Genomic DNA, 23,709 nt, shown 5'->3' on the forward strand with positions numbered 1-23,709 from the left:
TATTTTTTTTTATTCTTGTTTCAGGGAACATAGTTAATGGTACAATTGCGCGACAAATGGTCGACATGTTGGTGGAGTCCTCCAGCAACGTTGAGATGATTCTCAAGTTCTTTGACATGTTTCTCAAACTGAAAGACATTGTTGCCTCCGATGCTTTCCGTGACTATGTCACTGACCCTCGAGGGCTGATCTCTAAGAAGGACTTCCAGAAGGCCATGGACAGTCAGAAACAGTACTCCCTCTCTGAGATCCAGTTTCTTTTGTCCTGCTCAGAAGCAGATGAGAACGACATGATCAACTACGAGGAGTTTGCCAATCGCTTTCAAGAGCCGGCCAAGGACATAGGGTTCAACATCGCAGTGCTGCTCACCAACCTTTCTGAGCATGTGCCGCACGACTGCCGGCTGCAGAACTTCCTGGAGCAAGCAGAGAGTGTGCTCAACTATTTCCGCCCATTCCTTGGCCGTATTGAGATAATGGGCGCCAGCAGAAAGATTGAGCGCATCTACTTTGAAATCAGCGAAGTCAACCGCAGACAGTGGGAAATGCCACAAGTGCGAGAGTCCAAACGGCAGTTTATATTTGATGTCGTCAACGAGGGCGGTGAATCGGAGAAAATGGAGATGTTCGTCAACTTCTGTGAGGACACCATCTTTGAGATGAATATCGCGTCACAGATTTCAGAGCAGGAAGAAGAGGAGAAGGGAGAAGAAGATGATGAAGGAGATGAAGGAGGGGGAGAGGGGTCAGCAGGCGGGGCGGCGGGTGGAGGTGGGGATGAAGATGGCAACGGCGACGAAGGGCGACCCGAATCAACCTCAGCATTTACAGACTTCCTCCACAGCATGTCGAGCTTCCTCAGCATCTTCACCTTCCGTAACCTCCGCAGGCAGTATCGCAGAATCAGAAAGATGACCTTTAAGGAGATCGTGGTGGCTTTGTCCAAGTTCTTCTGGGCTATCTTGATGAGCATCCTGACCTTCATTTACAATGTGTGCAAAGGCTTCTTCGTGATCATCTGGCAAGCACTGTTTGGAGGTGGATTGGTGGAGGGAGCTAAAAACATAACAGTCACTGAGATTTTAGCAAGTATGCCAGATCCCACGCAAGACGACGTGCACGGAGACGGGCCAGGGGAGCTGGGGACAGGGGAGGAGCAAGAAACTGGGGGGATAACAGACACTGGTGAATCCGGGAGTGGTGAAGAGGAAGAGGAGGACACGCAGGAAAATGAAGGAGGAAGGATTCCGGGTATGGATGCTCCAGGTGGACTTGGAGATATGGGTGTGGAGGAACCAGTTGAGCCTCCGACTCCTGAAGGGTCTCCCATTACGAAGAGAAAAATGGTAAGGGCACCTCCAAAAAAATCAGCAATCTGGAAAAAAAAATCCTTGTATTGTGGATGATCTTTCCGTTTCACTACAGCCAGGAGAAGAACCTGATGCAAGCCAGAAGCCACCTGAGCCTGCTCCTGTGGAAGAAACCCCTCCAGAACCGGAAAAGTCTGAGTAAGTTTACGTTTTCTTTTAAGTACCTAATGTGTGGGAAAGTGACTAAAATCTAAGTATTGAAAGTAACACAGATATCAATCAAAGTGAAGCACATTAAGATGGATCAACAGTGCCAAGTTGATGTTGGGGACTAAAATTATACAATGAAAACTTGTGTGTTTCATTTCCAGTGTTGAAACTGGTGAAAAATCGGAGAAAGAAACCAAGAGCAAAGAAGAAAAGCCACAAGAACCAAGGAAATCTGCAGCCAAGAAAGAGAAGAAGCAGAAGAAGCGAGAGGGTTTTCAAATCTGGACTGAGCTGGAAACTCAGAGAAATAAATTCATGGTGAGGGCATTGTATCTTTTGTGGTAAAAACTAATGCCATTTTAAATTTTTTGTAGAGCACCACAAATTCTTATCTCTCTTTACCAGAACTACCTCTCCAGGAACTTCTACAATCTGCGATTTTTGGCCTTGTTCCTTGCATTTGCCCTGAACTTCATTCTTCTTTTCTACCGGGTAAAGCATTTTGTATTGAAACATTGTTTTCAAATGCTGTACAGATTGTAGCTGAATTAAGTTTTTAGACCTACTAAAGACTCTGGCGTTCTGATCTTTGGCAGCAATAGATTTTATGGCTCGTCTTGGTATTTTGTCTTGTGAAGGTCTCCGATACTCCACCTGAAGGGGACGAGATGGAGGGATCCGGACTGTCAGAGGGAAGCGGGTTGTTTGAGGGTTCTGGCTTGTTTGAGGGCAGTGGGGATGAAGCTGAAGGATCTGGAGCAGATGGAGGAGGAGAAGACGAGGAAGAAGATGTTCTACTTTATTTCTATTTAGAGGAGAGCACTGGATACATGCAGCCCACACTATCATTCCTAGCCATTCTCCATACAGTCATTTCATTTATCTGTATCATCGGGTACAACTGTCTGAAGGTATCACAAAACATGCCTGCACTTAGTTTTTACAGTGTCTTGCAAAAGTACTCATGCCCCTTCGGTATTTCCACATTTTGTCATGTTAAGCCACAACCGTGGGATGCCTGATTCTTCAAGTATAATGCAGCCTAAAGCGTCCAAATTCAGAAAAGATAAATGTACACCTCACATAACCTGACAAGATATGGAAAAAGAGGAATGAATACTTGTGCGTCACTGTTGAAAACAAAATGATTAGTTTGAATTCCTGGCAATGAAACAATTTTTAACTTAAGTTTGGTTTTAATGAAGATCCCGCTGGTGATTTTTAAACGAGAAAAGGAACTTGCAAGAAAGTTGGAGTTTGATGGCCTCTACATCACTGAGCAGCCTGAGGATGACGACATCAAGGGCCAGTGGGACCGTCTAGTCCTGAACACACCGTAGGGAGACCGGAGGAAAACAATGCCTGTTTCATTACAGATGCTGTTAAATAATATCAGGTTTCTGTTAATGCAGTTGATGCTTCATGTTGCTTGTCTTTTCAGCTCTTTCCCAAACAACTACTGGGATAAATTTGTCAAACGAAAAGTGAGTTAGATGCTTGGTTATGGTGCAATAGAGATTTTATGCTCTGTGATACGTAACATACTGTCTGTGTCCAGGTCCTGGATAAGTATGGAGACATTTATGGGAGAGAAAGAATCGCTGAGCTCCTGGGCGTTGACTTAGCCTCCTTGGATGTCAGTCAGCAACATGAGAAGAAACAAGAGGAGCCAGACAACTCTGTGTTTGCATGGTGACGTAGAGTTTTGCCAGAAAAGGACAAGAAAATTGGTTATATATTTACGTTTCGACTGAAAAAAGTAATTATTAAACATTATTTTATCTTTTAGGGTGACTTTCATTGATATCAAGTACCAGATCTGGAAATTTGGAGTTGTGTTCACAGACGGCGTAAGAAAATGAGTAATTGTATATTTCACTCTGAGCTTTATCCATCCCCTTGATACTTTATTTCCCGTATTTTCCCGTAGACCTTCCTTTATCTTTGCTGGTACCTGGTGATGTCCCTGCTTGGTCATTACAACAACTTCTTCTTTGCCTGCCATTTGCTGGACATTGCAATGGGCGTCAAAACTCTACGCACTATCCTGTCCTCGGTTACACACAACGGCAAACAGGCAAGAGCAAAAATAAAAACGTCAGAATGCATCTTTAGCTTTAGCCAGAATGTATTAACTCATTTTTTTTGTGCTGTGTGTTGCAGCTCATGATGACAGTGGGCTTACTGGCTGTGGTGGTGTATCTTTACACTGTGGTGGCTTTCAATTTCTTCCGCAAGTTTTACAACAAGAGCGAGGACGAAGACGAGCCCGACATGAAATGCGATGACATGATGACTGTAAAGCCCTGATTATTGGAAATGACGGCTGTTTTAAATCACATATAACGTCCCAGTTTATGTTTATGAGGTTTTCTCCTGCGCAGTGTTACCTGTTCCACATGTACGTGGGCGTGCGTGCTGGTGGAGGAATTGGAGACGAGATAGAAGATCCCGCAGGAGACGAATACGAGCTTTATCGAGTGGTCTTTGATATAACCTTCTTCTTCTTCGTCATTGTCATTCTGCTGGCCATTATTCAGGGTAAAACACATCCTGGATGATGGTTTTTAAATGAACAGTATGTGAAGATCTTTTGGCATGGAGATGCACTATGAAATTGGCTGGTACTAGAATCAGACAATTTTAGCCAAGCAGGTGTGGCAACACTCTTTGGCATGAGTGTCATTACTGAGGGAAGAAGGTTTAAGTTGGCAATTTACGTAGGTATTTAACAGAAGAAAAAAAAATAAAACAAGACAGGTCCAGGTTCATGCAGGCTTGGAGAACGAGACTTTGAGCAGATCTGTGTAATTTTCAGCTTTCAAATGTGTTTTGCAGCTTTTAGTCACGGCTTCTTGTCTCCTCCGAATGCTTATGAACAGCAGCCTCTCATGACAGGAAGGGTAGAAAAACTCTTGTTAAATCTTATTATATCGTAAGTCTTGAAGAGAAATTCGAAAAATCGGCAAAAATAAAACCTCTGAACGGATGTTTTACATGCAACAGATTTTCAACTACTATCATAATATGTTTAAAACCCTGCAGGTCTGATTATTGATGCCTTTGGAGAACTCCGAGACCAACAGGAGCAGGTCAAGGAGGACATGGAGGTGCAGAATAATATCGTTATTGCTGACCGATACCTTCAAGTACATTTGGGAAGAGTGTTTATATTCTTCATTGCTGATTTTTGTGCAGACAAAATGCTTCATATGTGGCATCGGAAGTGACTACTTTGATACAACCCCACATGGCTTTGAGACCCACACCTTTGACGAACACAACTTGGCCAACTACATGTAAGCGTCTCTTCTGCATTGCAGTGTTTGCACAGGTGTAGATGAGACCAGATCAACATTGGAGTTTTGTTTTCAGGTTCTTCTTGATGTATCTCATTAACAAAGATGACACAGAACACACCGGGCAGGTCGGTCTGAGGTGTTGGTTTTTTTTTTGTTTTGTGTTTGTTTTCTTTTTAAATTTAGAATTTCTGAATTCTTGCTCTTGCATCTTCTGCTTGCAGGAGTCGTACGTGTGGAAGATGTACCAGGAACGATGCTGGGACTTCTTTCCTGCTGGAGACTGTTTCAGAAAGCAATATGAAGATCAGCTTTCCTAACTGACAAATAAACAAAAGAGTGTTTTTGGGAGGAGGGGAAGGTCATGCCTAAATCACTATTCTAATCAACCAGCAGGCCTAGCTGCACGCTCAACTATGCAACACAATTTTTCTAATGTTCTTGACCCAAACTTCCCTCCCTGTCATCTGTTCATCCCTACGTATCATCTCTCCTGACCCATCCTCCTTATTCCTGTTTTAGGACCACTCATGTCCATCCAGTGTGGTTTATTTCTAGAAGGGATTTTAATAGTTGCCAGTATGTAAGATTAAGTAAGCACACAATGCACATGTAATAACGTTAATAACTTTAGACATAGCCATAATTTTTACATTCATTAGCAGTTTTTCCAAGTATCCATTTTTACCGTGTGATTTCTTAATTTATTTATTTCCAGTTTGGTCATTTTGAAATGCTGGAGTTTTATTCTTTATATAACCTTACGTGTGGATTTGTAGATAAATCTGTAAGCTTTCGCGTTGTATTTTGGATTATACTCTGTTACATCATGCCTACCTGCCTGTAAGCCATCGCTAACACTGTGTACATCATGGATCACTAGTGATGTGGCTGCAGCCTCCTTTTTTATTCAGCAAATGATAATGAATGGAAACTAAATGACACTTCATTATTAGGTATTTTTTTAAATGGGAAATTATTTGTACAGTCACCACACACCTATATACAGAAGATTATAAAACAACCAGATTTTCTGATGTGAACACATGTAATCAGAATAAATCTTTTTTTTTAGAAGTGTTCCTACTATTAAAGTGTCAAATGTATTATAAATATGGTGTCAAAATTTGGTCATAATCAGATCCTCAGTGACACGCAATTTCAAGCGGGTGTTTGAAATTGACAAATTTTTTGAGGTTTTCTTCAAAAGCATTTTGAAGAACACTTCAGATAACATTGAATAAGTGTGCGCACCTTAAAACTAATGCTTTAGTGAAGTGGACCCCAGTAGCTGGACTGAATATGGAAATATCTCTGTTTACTGGAATCAAAGTAAGTTGACAACTGCTTTTTTTTGTTTGTTTGTTTTTATTTTGTTTTCATGTTTGCTGTGGAAAAGCAGCAAGGTGACGGAGGTGATTTTCTGTCACAATATTGTCTATTTATATTCAACCCTGATTTTGTGTATGTCAAACTGATCTGATAATAAAGAAAAACATGAGAAAATCTCCCTCTCCACTGACTCTCTGCACACCGTGCAACAGTTTGCGTGCGACAGATCATCACAACCCATTTTTACACCAATCTGCTGAGCTACGGCTCTGCGGCGTCCCAGCTGACCGAGGGGGATTAAGGGTGGGCATTAAAAACTCACATTGAATCTCATGTGCTCCAAACGTCCACAGATATTTGTCTCTGACAGCGCTGGACTGCGCGGCACACTCTGGAATCATGAATGTCTCGGGGATACACCACGGGGTGCTCAGGATGTACGGTGAGTAGAATCGGTGCAGCAAAGATCTCTGTACTTTAGGGGGAAAATACAATCAGAATTCAGCTGTAGGAAAGTTTTGCAATCTTTACCATATTTTGTGTTACTTCACATGTGTGATGTTAAACGTTTATAAATCATTTTGTAAGACATTTTGAATTGTTCAGCATTCGTCCCAGACATGATACATTTTAGTATGTTCCAAAGCCAGCTTCTTACCGAGGGCACTAAAATGTAAAGTTAAGTTGTCTTTTTAACTCTTCATGCAAAGTACAGCAGCTCTGTCTGTCCTTACAATTTACTTACATGTAAATAGAATTTGTGAAATAAGAAAATGCATGTGGGTTGATCGCATTCAGCGTCCACAGCTTCCTGATCCTCTCTCCATCTGACTTTCTCTAATCTAATCTGGTGGGATGATGGAATGACACAGTGTTCGTTCTTTAATCCACATGTACATTGCACACGCTGCCACTGTGATCGCTGAGGCCACACCTAATACTTAAGGTTCACACGCAGCCTGGAAGTGTATGCAGTTTGATTTGTGTTGTCCATACTGGATAAGTGTGACCAGTATGGTCCTGAACCCAGTCTTAGGCACAAGGGGGAGTTAACTCAAATACCCAATTAGAAAATGATTTATACTAATTCACCTCAGTGGTCGACTCAATAAGACAGTTTCCTTTTTGAGATAAAAGAACAGGGTCTTTAAAAGTCAGCAGGTGAGAGGCCACATTTGACTCCGGGAGCCACTGATTGAGCCCCGCTTGTTGTGCTGCTCAATCAGTGGCTTGTTACAATCTGTGTGCAGCAAGCAGATTTCAGTTCAGTGTCTTTGTTATTTCACAACTGTCAACCTTGTTTGTTCACAACCGTCTTGTTTTTTTTTCAATAACTTTCTTCCTTGTTTTTTTCACAACTGCCTATCTTGTTTTTTTTTTCATAACTTGCTCCCTTGTTTTTTTTTTTTCACAGCTGTCATCCTCATTTTTTCACAACTTCATTCGTTCCTTCATTTCTTCATTCTTTCCTCCTGTCTTCTTTTTGTCTTCCTCTCCTGTCCAGACTTCTTACTGGTCCTTTCTCCCTCATGTCCTTTCTTCTGGCTTTTTAAATGAATTTCTTATCATCTTTTCTTCTGTTCATTTATCTTGTCTCTCCTTCAGCCCCTCTTTCTATTCTTCCCTTCTCATTTTTCTGTGTGCTTCGTTCTTTTCTTTCATCTGCAGAGACATTTACATCAGAGGAGATGTCACATCAGTATTCAAATTTATAACATTTGTATCTTAAAATTGGCAAAAAAAATAACAGGATTTGGAGAAAATAACTGAAATTTATGATGTGGAAAAGACAGGAAGTCTTTACCTGAATAACAAGTAGGAACATGGAAAGCTGTTCTTCAGGCATCTTTGTTCCAGCAGTTACTCAAAATGCCCCGTGTATTTTCACCTTTTCTTTTGTCCTGAAGGTGGATTCATTTTCAAACAGTGGAAGAAACGTTTTTTGCGTCTGACTGCTGAAGGCAGTCTCTTCGTATGCCATGATGCTCTATCTCCACCTCACCAGATTGTACTGCTGCAAAGTCACTGTGAGACAATTGTTGAAGGCAAGGAGATCCTGGACCTGCCAAAGTTACCTTCTGGTGCGTCCAGGGACAGCTGCTTCGCTCTGATCCTCACTCAGAATAAGTACCTGCTGCTGCTGACCGACACCCCCACAGACTGCAGGTCAGACGGACCGTGTGAATTTTACATTATCGTATTGGAGTTGACATTATGAAATTATGCTGTTTTTCGTTAGGCAACATTGCTACATTTGATTAAATATCCATATTTTTAATTAATGGCATACAGCACACATATTACTGTATAGACGACTACCTATTGTAGGTAAATATCATATTCTCATATTGGCACCCCTGATAAAGATCTGAAAGCCTTCAAATAATGTAAAATTTCTATTATCACAAATAAAAAAATAAAAAAAAGATTTTCAAGGTTCTGGGTTCGATTCCCGGCCCGGGGTCTTACTGCATGCGTTTGCATGTTCTCCCTGTGCACGTGTGGGTTTTCTCCGGGTACTCCGGCTTCCTCTCACGGTCCAAAAACATGACTGTCAGGTTAATTGGCCTCTCCAAATTCTCCCTAGGTGTGAGTGTGTGTGTGCATGGTTGTGTGTCTCTGTGTTGCTCTGCGACAGACTGGCGACCTGTCCAGGGTGAACCCGCCTCTCGCCCAGAATGTTAGCTGGAGATAGGCACCAGCAACCCTCCCGACCCCACTAAGGGACAAGGGTGTACAGAAAATGGATGGATGGAAGTCCTCAAGCAGATCGCTTTGGCCTCCATATTACCTTTGGATCCCAAAACCAGAGTGCTAATCCCGCATTAGCTGCCTTAGACTCCTTGACTGTTTATAAAATAGCTGCAGAGGGAGAAACGACACACAACATGCTTGAAAGATGCAAGATTTCTCATTTACATACAGTAGTTGCAGCAATAAGAGGCACAAAGTTCCTCCTTCTCCCAAATGGGGGGGTTGGTTTACAACCTATTGTCAAATCACAAGCAGTCGTGTTTCATAAGATCCCACACAGCTTCGCATGGGAGAGTCAATTTCAATGGCAGCGATTGGGAATACCACCTGTGGATTGGGAGACAATGAGTGTCTGCAGCATTATTTTGTATGAAGTCAAAACAACACTAATACAAAGGAGGGAATTTCAATTATCTGCTCTTCAAAAGTGAAACAAGAAAATATGGTGAGAATAAAGCAGGAGCAGCTTTTTTCTATCTATTTTATCTACGTGAAGAAATTGCGACTACAACATAGCCTAAATTTGCCCTTGTTAACAGTCAGAGCAATAGTTAGAATGCTAAAATGACAAAAAATGGTGACAAACACTTGTAGCAAGAAGTCAAATGTATTTATTCAACCTCGTCATTAGCATAGGTTTCCAGTAATTGAAGAGGCATTGCATCTTATTTCAGTGTCTCTAAATGTATGTTTTGATTTTTGTGCTGCTTTTTTTGAAGCTAACAAAACATTTTTTTTTATCACCTTTCAGTCAGTGGCTAAACGTGCTGAAGAAAGTCAAAATGGTGAGTTAATGATTTACAGTTCAGGTACTGGAGCTGTATAGTCATAAAAAAACCTTCCTTTAGATGCTTCCCAGTATTGGCGTGGTTCCATCTTACATTGCCTTTTCTATCAAAATGCAGCCTGCTTACAGAAAGTAACAGCTGTAACTCTTGTGCAAAGGATATAGATGTGTGTACTTATTAAACAGTCATTGCATAAAAATGTGATGACAATTTGCAAGAAAAATATGCAAAAATGAGGAACAAAATACTTCCAAAGCAAAGTCCAGTAATGTTCTGTAACAGGCCTGAGGAGTTGAGTTTTTACTGACTGTTAAAGACTAATTAGGTAATTAGATTTCAAAGAAATGTTATTGGTAGGGATGACAAATTATTGTATTTAGTATCACTTAAAAAACATAATAACTATGACTAATCATTGAGATGACAGACTTTAATGTTGTAATTTGCATATAGAAAATTACTTCAAGGTTGATTTTCTTAGTATTCTTCAACTAACTGGTCCATTTTTTATAAATAGGATTCAATGCAAGGTATATACCATACCATACCATACCATACCATACCAACTTTATTTATAAAGCACTTTAAAAACAACCACAGCTGATACAAAGTGCTGTACATTAAAACACAACATGACAATAATAAAAAAATAAAAACTCTTACAGTTTAAAAACAAAGCATACAATTTAAAACTAGATCCCACTGGTGTTAAAAGTCAAGTAAAATAAATGGGTTTTAAGACGAACTTTAAAAGTGGACAGTGAAGGGGCCTCTCTGACCTGCAAAGGCAAGTCGTTCCATAACTTAGGGCCCATGACAGAGAAAGCCCTGTCCCCTCTGAGCTTCCTCCTGGATCTCGGTACCTCCAGTATTAAATGTAACATTCAGAAGTGGTTAACTTACAGTGTTTGTCGTAAAACTTGGTATCAACTTTAAAATCTCCAATCAGTTTTTCTCGCTGACCAATATTTCTGTAGATTAATGTAAGGAATTTCATTTCTGCTGTCATCTTATTACTGTTCTCTGTTTTACTCTTACGTACAGAGTCTGTCATCAACCCTCAGCCCTTGTAAGCGCCATCAGGTCGTTCCCCCACGCATTACTCTTCAAGACCTGGTCCCCGAGCAAATTCTGGACAAAGATCCACCAACGCCACCTGTAAGTGACACGGAGGCACCCTCCCCAGGACCGACAAGCAACACTTCTCCAAGAGAGAATTGTGAGTTTAGACATTACATCCATGCATTTGTTACAATAAAGATAAGTAAATATATATAAAACGATCTTGAAAAAAACGCTTAATCCAACAGGCAGAAATTTCCCTCAGACAAAGAATTACAGACGGGGTGTGCAGGCGGTGGGATGCCTGCGTCACGGCACTCTCAATAATGCCCAAGCGATGAAGGCTGTTTATATGCTGATGGGAGGGGCTGCTGCCTCCTCTGCCTTGGGTTACCTCGGAGCATGCTCGTCCACTAATCTGGACGTCAAAGCCGACCTGGCTGCCAGCACGGACTTCACCGGCACAGGACCTGTGGGGGCGTACGACCTCAGTGGCTCCTCTCTCAATTCCCCCCATTTCAACAGCTTTGACTTTGAGGTGGGGGACTCTGATTTTGATGCTTTTGATTGTGGTGGGTTTACTTTTTAAGAAGCCAAACCCCTAGATGAAAATATATGGGAATATCACAAAGGATTCCCTTTTTTTTTTTGTTGTTGTTGTTTTTTTTTTTTAAATCAAAGTGAAAAATCCAAATGGAGTCTTAGAGTTCAGCCCAATTTTTACTGAAAGCCGGTTTGGTGTTCTAGTGTTGCACATTTGCCGGGTTTAACAGGCAGAGGAGACAAATGTTACAAAGTGGTGAAAGGATGAACTGATCTGAGTGATTAATCTGAAGTGTATCACAATGAAGAACTCCCTCTCACTGACATGTTGTATTATTCTTTAAAACACAGATACCAGGCCAGAAAGCTATGTCGTTGTGCTTTTTTTTTATGTGTGTGTCTTTGATTTCAGGCTGTTTATGTTGTGAATATTATTATTCTGTTTTGTCTACAACAGTAAAAGTCAGTAATCTGTCTCTGTTACACTGGTGATGCGGTGAATTACATGAAGTTTAAGGAGCGTTATTGTGTAACCCTCACTGGATCAAAATTGGTTTTCAGGAGAGTTTTGATTTAGTGACTTTAGACACCAGAGAAACCACAGAGCTCATTTAAAACCTTTTGTTTCCTCACAGCTTAATTGCTTCACTACACTCAACCACTTGTTGTCATCCTGTGGGTCTATTGTTTGTTCTATGAAAAAAAACTTGATGTGACATAATTTATTTTCAAAGAATAAAGCTGGTTTTGCAACTTTGCTGCACTTGTGTTTTCTCATTCTTTATTTAGCAAATGATTTATGTGCAAAGTCGTAAAACTTCTGCTGCATCATGTGGCACTTCTGCAGAGAGATATTTGAAGCATGCACTGATGATTTAAATTAAGGGACAAAAACAGTGATATGAAATCAAGTTGCCTGAATCTCAGTTGCGTTGTTTGCATGAAGGGAGGGCCGTGCAAGGATTTGGTTTTTTCTGTGTTTTCATTTAAGTTTCTGTGTCTATTGAGTCTCCCTGTTGTCCTGTCTACCCCTTGATAGTTCCCAGCTGTGTCTCGTTTCCCTGACTGTGTATTTAATCCCACCTGTGTTCCTTGGTCCTGGGCTAGTTGTCTTGTCAAGCTGTCTGGTCTTACGTTCTGTTCTGCTCTCAGATGTTTGTTGATGCCAGTATTTGAGCTCTTATCCTTTTTGCTCATTCTGTTCTGCCTGGACTTTGGATTTTTGTATTGTTCACCATTAAATCATCATTCTCACTCAACAACCTGGGTTCATTGCATCTTCCTCACCACCTCATACTGCAAATCATGTCCTCCTGCTGCCCAACGGCAAGTTAAAATGCAGTAACTTCTCTCAGATAACTCAAATTCAAGCAATAATACATAATCCAATGAACACCCAAGATGAAAGTAATGATGGTTAAGTCTGCAGAATGAAATTATTTTTATAGGTATTTGTCCAGAGAGGAGACTTGACGTTAGGAGAAATGTTGGCAGTAAATGACAGCAACACATTCTCCACCCCAAGGATTCACAAAAGCTCTGGGGAAGCCCAATCTGCATGTGGTTTGCTACACTGGTGGTGACAAAAAAAATGCTTGTTTAGATGTGAATGAATTGTTTCCTTCCTTGCTTACTAATGCACATGTGTAGCAATACTCTGTGTTCTCTGGACAAATATGTTTGCAAAATATCAGCAAGTCATGCAGTGGTCATCTAAATCATAGTGGGAATTGAAGGAAGAGTCTCGCTTCTACACACACGAACAGTCTATGTTTTACTATTGAGGTCTTTCACTGAACTATAGCGACGTAAGCTGTCAAAACACCATCTGTCACACCACTCAGACTCTTAACAAGAACGTGCTGTTTGGGCTTATATGAAAGCTAATGCTAACCATGTGGTGGATGGGAGAAGTTAAAATACAAAATTACAATCAGATTGAAGCTGTAGTAAAACACGGTCTTGAGTTGTCTCAGTGGTTCAGCTAATTATTGTAAATGGATCCATGGGGAAAGTCAATTGAAAGTTGATTAGACGTTAATGCTGAAATTTAGCAATCTTACAAATCTCTGGAAGCAGCAGCAGTTTTAAATAATTGCTACATTTTAAACAATAGCAATCTTAAAAAAAAGAAACTGAAAATGTGGCAGAGATCATTGTTGGTCCAAATGATACACCATCATTGTATGTATGGGAGGTCTTTTGTTCAGGCCGAACTCTATAGGCAGAAACATGCATTTAAAATTGTTAAATATATCTCTAAAAATGATGATTCTGGACAATTGCTATAGTTTTCTCAATATGTATAATAATTCTGGTACCAAAGTATGAGAAATTGTTCCCTTACTAGTTAGTTAGTAAATAAGCTCAGGTTTACTCCAGTATCAACGCTGTATTACAGTTTTCATGAAAACTATTACCAGTTAATGTTTAACAACTCCACCAAACTGTGGTAGAGCAATGAAGGAAAAGTACAAATATATAAGCAAAAATAATTCACTCTTATTTACAAAGCAGAGATTTATGATTTCCACTCAACAGCGTTTTCTAGACTTTTGCAAGAATCAGAACAACAAGCAGATATTTGTTACAAGTGCTCTGAGTCTGTTCAGTCTGTTCTAACAAGGCAACAAACGTTACCATCTAATACACCCGGGTTAACACTTGGAGGTGTCACATTTCAGATATTCCCCAGGGATCTGGGAACCGGCATCTCCAGCTCAGACAACCAGCATTGTAACTATTTGATTAGAATGTTGACAAAGACCAAACCTTGAACTCCATCCTTATTTCTATGCGATACCTCTGGCATCTCTGAACCCTTCCTAAATTCCAGCAAGGGTAAGAAATACAATAGGCTCACACACATAAATCTAGCTTGCATGCACTTTTGACCCTTCTTCACAGTCCAGTCTGTAAATTCGCTAAGCTTCAATATGTCTGTGATGACACACTTGTCCACTGGGAACAAATGCACATGTTATTTGTTCATGCCTCCTTCGCAAACTTTGCAGCAAGCTCACCAATAGCTAATCCATACACAAACACGGATTCATACACACAACAAAATCCTCTGTTGGGGCCTTTAAAGGCGACGGATGCCATGTAGTGCTCTTTGAAACGTCAGGTGGCATAAACCTGTCTGTGCTCTACTGCCCACACAGGAGTGTTGGACCTGTCACCTGGAAGATGAATCATCATAACCTACGATTAATAATCTGTGTGGGTGATGACACATCAGTGGCACATCACTTCATATATTTAATAGCCTTCACTTTGAACCAAGATGCCCTATGAGTGTTTACTACAACTCTGCTTCTGATAAAATTTCATTTTCTAACAGGTATAATTACTTGACACATTCTGTAAATTCAAAGTAAACATGGAAATACATTTTTATATGCTCAAGGAATTTTTTTTTTTATTACAATAAAATATTTTCAGAAGGAAGTTGCAATCATATCAGAATTTTTACGTTTCTTGTAAAATGCCTTGAGATGACATGCTCTAATTCAGGGCTGGCCAACTCCAGGCCTCGAGGGCCGGTCTCCTGCAACTTTTAGTTGTGTCTCTACTTCAACACACCTGAGTCCAATAATGAGGTCGTTAGCAGGACTCTGGAGAACTTGACTGCACTTAGGAGGTGATTCAGCTATTGGATTCATCATGCGTGTTGGACCAGGGTGACATCTAAGAGTTGCAGGACACTGGCCCTGGAGGACCAGGATTGCCCACCCCTGCTCTAATTTAACGCACAAAATGTTAAAATGCAAAAAAAAATGTATTTTATAAAACATCTGTTACAAAGTAATTATGCCTTATAGATACCTATTGTCAGGATTAATGTTTGCAATTTCTTCTGACATCTTGTGAATGTTTTCCAACAGGCCAAAAAAAAAAAAAAAAACACATTGCACTTACTATTTTCTAAATGTACTATCTAAAACAAATACCAAAAAGTATTTTTGCAAATATCGACATTACATAGAACGCTTTTTATGCACCAGTTAATGAAAAACGTGTTTATTTTAAGCGCTGTTGATGGTACAAGTCCTAAAAACGTGTATACTCAGTTGCTGGTCTCAGTCTGGCCCCGCCTCTTTGGTTGAGTGTGGTGCGAAGCGGCAGCAGTGGTAGCTGGGCCCTCCCTCTCTCCCTGCAGATAAGTATTCGCAGCCCGCTATCCCAGGCATGGATGTCGGTTGCAGCGAGACATGGCAGTGCGACATTATACTCTCGACATTAATCTCTCTACGCCAGGTAAGATGCTTGGAGAAAGACTCCAGAAATCGCGTGTTTATTCAGTTTACGGCCCCTGTACCCTGGCTTTGTGTTAGCTAGTCGGTTGTACAGCTATTATTGACTCGCTAGTTTGTAATTGCCCTTCAAACCTGCAGGTTGGGAGTGATTTAGACGGAATTTGCCTCAAGCATGTTCGGTAAATTTTGGTTTGCAGGGAGAAGTTATTGGGGATAAATATTTTTTACGTTTATATGCTGCTGCTTGTTGTTCACTTGAATGTTATGTGGGATTTTCTCGCAAATTTCCAAGGCACTAGTCAGCGGCTCGATGCTTGTCTTGCTAACAATGTGAATAAAGCATGTTCAATTCTGTGCTGTCGCAGAGGAAGTGGTCCCTCTTCCGCCATTTTTGTAGTTTTGCTTGTGAAGACTGTACTGACCCCAAAACCTCAGTTTAAAAAAAAAACATTGACGGGTACCAATGTCACAACAATTGACTACATTAAAAAGTAAAAATAATTATTATTGATGGACAATTTTAAATTGAAGATATTAGTAATATATTTTTCCCCAGGTTTTTTAAATTATGTACATTTAGGAGACTGCACAGTGGCGCAGTTGGTAGAGCTGTTGCCTTGCAGCAAGAAGGCTCTGGGTTCCATTCCCAGCCCCGGTCTTTCCGCATGGAGTTTGCATGTTCTCCCTGTGCATGCAAGGGTTTTCTCCGGGTACTCCGGTTTCCTCCCACAGTCTAAAAACATGACCCTAGGTGTGAGTGAGTGTGTGCATGGTTTTTTGTCCTGTGTTGACCTGTCCAGGGTGACCCCGCCTCTCGCCCGGAACATTAGAGATGGGCACCAGCAGCCCTCCTGACCCCACTGAGGAGGGACTAGGGTGTAAAGAAAATGGATGGACATTTAGAAGACCCTTTTACATAATTTTTGATAAATTGATATTTTATAGATGAAATACAAATTATGTACACTTAAAGCAGTACTTCTCAATTCCAATCCTCAGTGCCTCTCTGCTCTGCATATTTTAGATGTGCCTCTATACCAGAACAGCTGATTCAAATAATTGCATGACCATCAAGTACTGCAGAAGCCTGTTAATCACCCCAATATTCAATCCAGGTGTGTAGCAGAAGGGAAACGGCTAAAACGTGCAGGGCAGGGGGGCTGGAATTGAAACACTGACTTAAAGTGACATTAGCCCTACAGCTGGCTTATGCCCAGCAACTGAAAACATGTACCATGAAATAAATTATTTAAGTGAGTTGGTTATAAAAAAGGAAGGCACAAATTTAAAACTGCAAAAAAAAAAGTATTCTCTTCTCTTCGTAACTGTTTACCTGTAATTGAAAAGTCTATGGCAAAAAGGTAATTACCGATTCAGATGTGACTTAATTGTACTAATGTGCCAGACTGCTGTATTTTTTTATTTTTATTTTTTCCATCTTTCTGTTCATCTCCAGTCGACTCGGCCTCTGTAGTGCCTGGTCTGCTGTCCATATTTCATGAGCAGGAGCTGTCGGAGACCATCCATGACACAAATGGGCATGGATATCTAGCTACATTTGTTGGCAAGAATGGGCGGTAAGCAAAGCAACTATATATGATGCTGAAGTATCCAGAGCTTATTGTCATTTCTAATCAGTCAAATTTTAAACCAAGAAGTTGGCAGCAATTTATTTTAACATCTCCTGTCGGAGTTTAATTAGGTCAGTGAGTCTAGTGAAGGTGAATTAAGTTATATTCCTCTTACTTTTCAACATGCTTTTCTTTGGTGCCATCAAGTGGCCAAAAGTAGGAAGCCTAGCTTGAATACACAACTTACTCTGCTGCTTCATTGTGACTGCCTGAGGTATTGAGTCATTGGGTTGCTTTGAATATCAATTTAAGATAAAATAAATGCTATTATCGATGAATGAGCTTTCCATTGATGTGCAGTAATTGGCTGTTTGACAGTCGTTTCTGTCTCAGTTCTAAATCTTGCAATAAAAATAGTTCAACTTAAAGTGGTTCTGACTTGGCTCTCACTGAAAGAATCCGTCTAAACTGATTCTTTCTCAGAACCATCTAGGAACGCCCAGGTTAAATATTCAACTGTTTTAGTTACTGGGTGTTCAACTTTTGAATCAGAATTTAAAAGTACAATTTAAAGTATCCTCTGTGAATGAAATCCTTTACTCTGAACAGGATTTAGTGATGTTTGAGTCCTCTTTCAGAAGGTATGTTCATAAATTGAAAGGTAAACTGAGAGGACTCTTGGTTTTACATTTATTTTAAATATTTTCTTAAACTGATCGCATTAGTGATGAGCAAGGTTGGTCCAGTGTGAATGTTTGAATTTAAACCTTCAGGCTACTGTCCCCTGTCTCTGTTGGAATAGTGATGAGGTTAGACGTTGTAGTTTTATGTTATAAGTGGAGTATCATTTCACCAATTAAAGGTTTTATAACTTTGCATTATTAAATCCTGTTTACAGGCTCGTTGTTCTGCGTGTGCACTCCCACGGGCTGCTCACCATCGATCTGCAGTGTCACGAAGATGATGACATTGCACAGCTAGACAATGTAAGTGATCAAAAGCAAAAACGTGGAGTTTTCAATATTAAATTACTGTATTTCAAGCTTGTCGTGGCACACAGTTTAAAATGCAAGACTTGATGTGAAGAACAGCTGTGCACAGACATTCATTTTTATTTTTTTCATTTCCTCCACAGCTTTTAAATGCACTGGAAAAGAAGTTAAAAGTTCTGTTAAATGGAAATATTACAAGGATTAAAAGGTGAGGGTCCTGGTTCTCATGAGACGTTTCCGTTTGGGATGTTTGAAGACTTTATTTCATCAAGGATCTGTCCTGCAGTAACTTTTTTTTTTTTTTTTTTTTTCCCCCATTTTTCCTCCAGGCTTCCAGCTTTAGTACGAGGAGCAAAAGTTGACCGATACTGGCCCACAGCTGATGGCAGGCTGGTGGAGTACGACGTTGATGAAGTGGTTTACGAAGAAGATTCTGCATACCAAAACATAAAGATATTGCACTCACGGCAGTATGGAAATATCCTAGTCCTTGATGGAGATGTCAGTAAGTATTTGTATAATAAACTAGTACACACAAGAAAAAAATATTAACAGAAGGGGACAAATGGATGCCTTGTGTTATATTTCTGTTCATTAATAAAAATATTTTTTATCGTGGACAAATGTGGCCATTATTGGTAATTTCAGCTTCACTCAAGATAGCTTTACACAAAACTGCATCTTATTTGTTAATTGTACGCAACTGATGTGTAAATGTTACGTTGTCGCTGCAGACCTGGCAGAAAGTGATTTGGCGTACACACAAGCCATCACAGGTAATGGGAGAGAGAATTATGCAGGGAAGGAGGTGCTGATATTAGGAGGAGGAGATGGAGGCATCCTCGCTGAGTTGGTCAAACAAAAGCCAAAGATGGTCACCATGGTGGAGATATCCTTTTGAGATTGTGTTCAGTCCTTTTTCTGACTTAAACACCCAAAATGAAAGTAAGTCGACATCTTAACCTGACTCCTCCTTGACGAGGCATGCACATTGACCAGAAGGTGATCGATGGGTGCAAGATGTACATGAGGAGGACTTGTGGCAATACCCTGGACACCCTGAGGGGCGATTGTTACCAAGTGAGTGCTGAGAAATTAATGATCTATTGGGGAAAATTTATTGCCATATCACAACTGTGATGCAAAATAGTTTGGTCCAAGTAATGCATTTGCTGCTTTAGTTTATTCTTTTTAGTATTGTTTAGTAACTTTGAATAGAATTTTTTTTTAACAATGTATTTATTGCTGTTTGTATAAAACCAGATGTGCATTACCTGGTTTACATATGCTGAAGAGGCTTTCAATGTTTTTTGGGTTTTTTTTGTACATGTTTTTACATTTAAAAACAGGAAATTCTGACTGAAGTACTTTACAATAAAAGTTCTGTAGAGCAAATTGCAAATGTTAGATAGCTAAAAGTAAATGTCAAAGATTTTACTGTCAACATGTGTTGTGAATTGCAGATTCTGATTGAGGACTGTGTCCCCTTACTGAAGAAGTATGTCCAGGAAGGAAGAACATTTGATTATGTAATTAATGACCTCACTGCAATCCCAATATCTACTTCACCAGAAGAAGGTTCCTGCATATCCATTAATCCCTTGCACAAGCTGTGGCTACATATGCATAATATAGAGGAGTCTGTGTTTAGTCTCTTCTCTGAAACTGTGTGCTCTTTGCAGACTCTATGTGGGAATTTCTACGTCTCATCTTGGATCTGTCAGTGCGCGTCCTGCACCCCAAGGGGAAATACTTTACACAGGTCAGTTGGGTTTTTTGCAGTATCTGCAGTTTAGAGCACGTGTCAAACTCGAGGCCCGCGGGCCACATGTGGCCCCCATGACATTTTATGTGGCCCCCCCAGCGTTTTATAGGCCTATAATTTACTTAAAATAGGTTCTGAGCACGAATTGACTACAAACTACATCTCCCATAATGCATTCTGATTGTTACCAACCAACATTGCGGATTCTCGCCACTAGAGAGCAGCAGAGTCACCTCAAGCTGCTTATTGATTTTACCAGCGAATAAAACTGACATCGACAAGCTAACATCAAAATGTCCAAGAAAAGAAACATCGATTTACAAGCAAGACTGAATGAAGATGTGTGTGAGTTGGTGTCAGGGCGGTATTGACATCTGCTATTTAGCCGCATTTTATGCGGTTTCGTTAATATTCACTGTGAATCCAGATCCCATCACAAATTAAGCAGATAAATGCCTCTACATTTTTCTCCGTAATGACAAAAACCACTGACTGTGGCCTCAATAACTTTTAATAAATTAAATTAAGCTACTTCACTTAAATTAGCAGCACTTCACCCGCTGGGGTCAGAACCACTTCCTCCTGGTTCCAATCTGCAGAAGAATCTGCGCTAATTAATCAGTCAGTTGGATCTGTCTGGTCCAAACAGATTAACTGAACTCTGAGTGTTTTACCCTGCGCGCGGTTCGGTGTGCGCTTTTGCCAGGATTTTTTTTTGTTTTGCTTCTCTGAAACGGACAGATGTTACGTCTGCAGCAGCGCTCCTCCAGAACGTCGCTCTCCTGGGTGACATGCACCAAGAAGGCTCCATTTGTTAAATCCGCTGGATGAGTTACTTCCAGCGGTTTTTAATTCTTCGCAGCAGTGGAGCCGCGTCCGCAGTGGTTGAGCTGCGCACTGTGCATGTTACAGTCTAATTAACTTCTGCGTCGTCATTTATTTCCTCAAGATAAACTGCCGACTCCTCAAATGGATTAACACAACGTTGCATTCTCTTTAGTTTTCTCTGGTCTGTAACGGAGACTTGAATTTAACACGCCATTTCAACCAAAGGTTTTGAATGCGCTTCCTAACCAGACGCTCCAAAGCGTTATTTAACAATATGAGGTGTTAAATTTATTTATTTTTAACATTGTATTTTCATACATTTATGCTAGGGCTGCCCAAGTCTAGTTTTCCAGAGCTTCCATCTGCAACTTTAGATGTGTTCCTGCTAATGAGGGAAGTCGGCCTTTTGTGTGGGGCGTGTTTTAGCAGGGATGCATCTAAAAGTTGCAGTCTGTAGGACTGCATCTGGGAACTCCTGATTTGTACAGTCAATGTGGCGCGTTGAGGGTGGCCAATATGCTGAAGTGGCCCTCTGTGAAAATGAGTTTGACACCCCTGGTTTAGAGTGAAGCAGTCAAGCTTATCAGAGTGAAAGCTTTGTCAAAAGCTAATGCACTATCTTAAGAGAAACTGGCAAATTTGCTGCAAATTACAAAATGTATGTCTAAAGACTTTTGTTTGTTACGATTGTAACAATTGATATTATGTTCCATGATGCACAGTAAACGTGTCTAACAAAAACCAACCAGCCAACTTTCAAGCATAATGGTGATGATTCAGGGTTGTTTAAAATCATATTAACACAATGCAATCCAATCAGAGCCTTCAGAATTTAACCCAAAATGATCATTTACTAATTTGTTCCAATCTATGTTGACTTCATGCTGTGTTCTCCCCCCAAGCATAGTCGAGCAATTTTGCAAATGAAGTACAACTTCAAAAAGTAATACTTCAAAGTAAGGATGCATAAAGTTTTACTGATATATTTCACAACCTTTTCAACAGCTTGAAAAAGACCACACAGTTATTCACCACTGTTTCTCCTCTTCAGTTAAACTCCCACAATCCTCCCCTTTATCACTAATACTGTCATATGACATAACCAAACGCCTCCATTCAAATGGCAACAAGATGCAAATATCAGTTGCTAATATTGGCCCAATTTTATTTATCGGATCGATTCCGATAAATTGAAAAATTACTAAATGAAATGCGGTTAACTTTGTTTTTTTTATGCTTTCATAACTTTTTTCCTCTTCCATTTTTTACTTCATCAGGGTAACAGCGTGAATCTGAAAGAGGCGCTGAGTCTATATGAAGAACAGCTGGGAAAGCTCTCATGTCCTGTAGATTTCCAAAAAGAAGTGGTGTGTGTACCCTCCTACCTGGAGCAGTATCCTTTTTAACCCCCAATCATGGGTTTAAATCATGACATGCAGATCAACATGTCATAAAAACACTAGTATCATAAAGACTCTTTGTTTGCAGCCCTTAATAATCCCTTCAGATGGGTTTTCTACACTGCGTGGAAGAAGTGAAGACTTTCGGTTTTCTGAGATTCCGAGCAGCTGGAATGTGAACGTTTGGATTCCCTTCTGCTCTTCACGTAGGCTTGAATGTGTGGTCTGACTGAACATGATATGAACACAGAAGGCTTGGAAAACGATTATTAAATAGTTACTGACTTGTTTGTTACACCAACCATTAATGTAGATCTTAAAGTGTATGTGTTAATAACTGCCAACGTGCCGAGGGACTGCTTCTCGGGTGACACATTGATTAGATCCAACTTTCAGGGTCTTCTTGGATATAAACGGAAGATCCAGTTTACTCTTAATTGATTGAAAACATCATTGCTGTGTGTGTTTATTTTCTTGTTGATACAATGAGTTTCGTCAGAGTCTGAAGGAATTAGGCTGTTTGAGGTCGAGACCTCATCTTGATGCTCTGTTCTTAAGCTTGATCATCCCGGTGAAGTAAAACACGGCGGGAATAGGCAGACCTCAGTGTGTCCATTGCGAATGCAGCAAACGTCTGTTTTGTGATTGTGAAACACTCCACCCTATTTTAAGCCAGTTAATGTGAAAAGGAACATGCAAAGGTTGCTGTAAATTCAGTTTGATCTTATTTGAAGGTGCATATGAATAATATTTTTATCAATGCCATTGAATCCTTCTCCTGCTCCTTAGGTTTTGTTTCATCACTGTTTGCTGCAACTATTTTTGTGTTATTAGATTTAACCTTGACTTGCATGTCTTCTGAAGAAACTTTTACAATTTATAAACACTGATCTGGTACACTGTCAATGTGGTAACTTTGCCCACCATATGCGTGTACTCTTATTTTAAACTTTGAGTTGTGAACCTGATGTAAGTTTTTCTTTTTTCTCTCTCTCCTTTTGTTTCTGCCACTGAAATACGATGCAGCTCTTTCAGTCTGTATCAAGGCAGTGTGGTTCATCCCCAATGAGTGCTAATAGTGTTGTAGTCCAGGTGTGTTTTTAAAAGGGAAATTATTCCTCATTGTTGCCATCTTTGTGCATGTGCTGGTTTTCATGTTCTGTTTTTAGCACCTTTGATTTCTCCTGATTAAGTATATTGGGTGCATGCTGAGGACTGTGAATGTAGCTTACATAGATATACAGTACACAGCACATTAGATGGCCCCTCTGGGACATTTATTTATTCAAACAATCTCACCAAATGCTGTTCTGAAACTGTTTGACCATCTACAATTAGAGTTTTGAGGGAATTTTTTTTTTTTCTCCTAAAGTGTCATATTTATAGCAAATGCCAAATGTTTGGAGCTGTAGAGTAAATGTTTCAGCACACATTGCATTGTAACAACTGGATGCTTCACTGCTTGCACTTATGTAAAGAAATGCTGAAATAAACATAAAACATGGATATAATAAGCCTCTTAAAGCCAAGTCGTGCTTCTGTCTTGGCTGCAGCTCTTTTGCAGACAGGGAATTTCCCAATGTCGTTCTACTTTGC

At 40.2% G+C, this 23,709-nt stretch overlaps 2 protein-coding genes across 7 annotated transcripts in view; both read left to right on the forward strand.

Moving 5' to 3' along the window:
• The window catches only part of LOC103475680 (ryanodine receptor 1-like), a 54,033-nt gene extending 41,978 nt beyond the window's left edge, over window positions 1-12,055 (forward strand). For all 6 annotated transcript variants that reach the window (XM_081615349.1, XM_081615353.1, XM_081615354.1 and 3 more), the window contains 20 exons: window positions 25-1,346; window positions 1,426-1,508; window positions 1,682-1,838; window positions 1,926-2,012; window positions 2,159-2,431; window positions 2,726-2,856; window positions 2,962-3,004; window positions 3,079-3,212; window positions 3,310-3,370; window positions 3,451-3,597; window positions 3,684-3,818; window positions 3,905-4,061; window positions 4,566-4,630; window positions 4,719-4,819; window positions 4,896-4,947; window positions 5,044-6,593; window positions 8,059-8,317; window positions 9,657-9,690; window positions 10,738-10,912; window positions 11,004-12,055. In XM_081615349.1, coding sequence (XP_081471475.1) covers window positions 25-1,346; window positions 1,426-1,508; window positions 1,682-1,838; window positions 1,926-2,012; window positions 2,159-2,431; window positions 2,726-2,856; window positions 2,962-3,004; window positions 3,079-3,212; window positions 3,310-3,370; window positions 3,451-3,597; window positions 3,684-3,818; window positions 3,905-4,061; window positions 4,566-4,630; window positions 4,719-4,819; window positions 4,896-4,947; window positions 5,044-5,139 — 3,044 coding nt within the window. In that variant the 3' untranslated portion in view covers window positions 5,140-6,593; window positions 8,059-8,317; window positions 9,657-9,690; window positions 10,738-10,912; window positions 11,004-12,055. The remainder of the gene's footprint in view (window positions 1-24; window positions 1,347-1,425; window positions 1,509-1,681; window positions 1,839-1,925; window positions 2,013-2,158; window positions 2,432-2,725; window positions 2,857-2,961; window positions 3,005-3,078; window positions 3,213-3,309; window positions 3,371-3,450; window positions 3,598-3,683; window positions 3,819-3,904; window positions 4,062-4,565; window positions 4,631-4,718; window positions 4,820-4,895; window positions 4,948-5,043; window positions 6,594-8,058; window positions 8,318-9,656; window positions 9,691-10,737; window positions 10,913-11,003) is intronic.
• Window positions 12,056-15,390: 3,335 nt separating this feature from the next.
• On the forward strand, window positions 15,391-23,627 carry sms (spermine synthase). The gene is made up of 11 exons (XM_008427042.3): window positions 15,391-15,558; window positions 17,014-17,134; window positions 18,027-18,114; window positions 18,264-18,328; window positions 18,450-18,625; window positions 18,855-19,009; window positions 19,111-19,200; window positions 19,584-19,698; window positions 19,803-19,882; window positions 21,991-22,106; window positions 22,221-23,627. The coding sequence occupies exons 1-11, from the start codon at window positions 15,513-15,515 to the stop codon at window positions 22,249-22,251; spliced, it is 1,083 nt and encodes a 360-aa protein (XP_008425264.1). The 5' UTR covers window positions 15,391-15,512; the 3' UTR covers window positions 22,252-23,627.
• The last annotated feature ends 82 nt before the right edge of the window (window positions 23,628-23,709 follow it).

Source organism: Poecilia reticulata, chromosome 14, assembly GCF_904066995.2.
Source record: "Poecilia reticulata chromosome 14, P_reticulata-male-v2, whole genome shotgun sequence".
NCBI classification, from domain to species: Eukaryota; Metazoa; Chordata; class Actinopteri; order Cyprinodontiformes; family Poeciliidae; genus Poecilia; species Poecilia reticulata.

Coding starts and splice junctions, on each gene's coding strand:
- sms (XM_008427042.3), top strand. CDS start 15,513: ATGGCAGTGCGACATTATACTCTCGACATTAATCTCTCTACGCCAG. Junction 18,329..18,449: donor AATATTACAAGGATTAAAAG/GTGAGGGTCCTG, acceptor TTTTTCCTCCAG/GCTTCCAGCTTTAGTACGAG. Junction 18,626..18,854: donor AGTCCTTGATGGAGATGTCA/GTAAGTATTTGT, acceptor TTGTCGCTGCAG/ACCTGGCAGAAAGTGATTTG.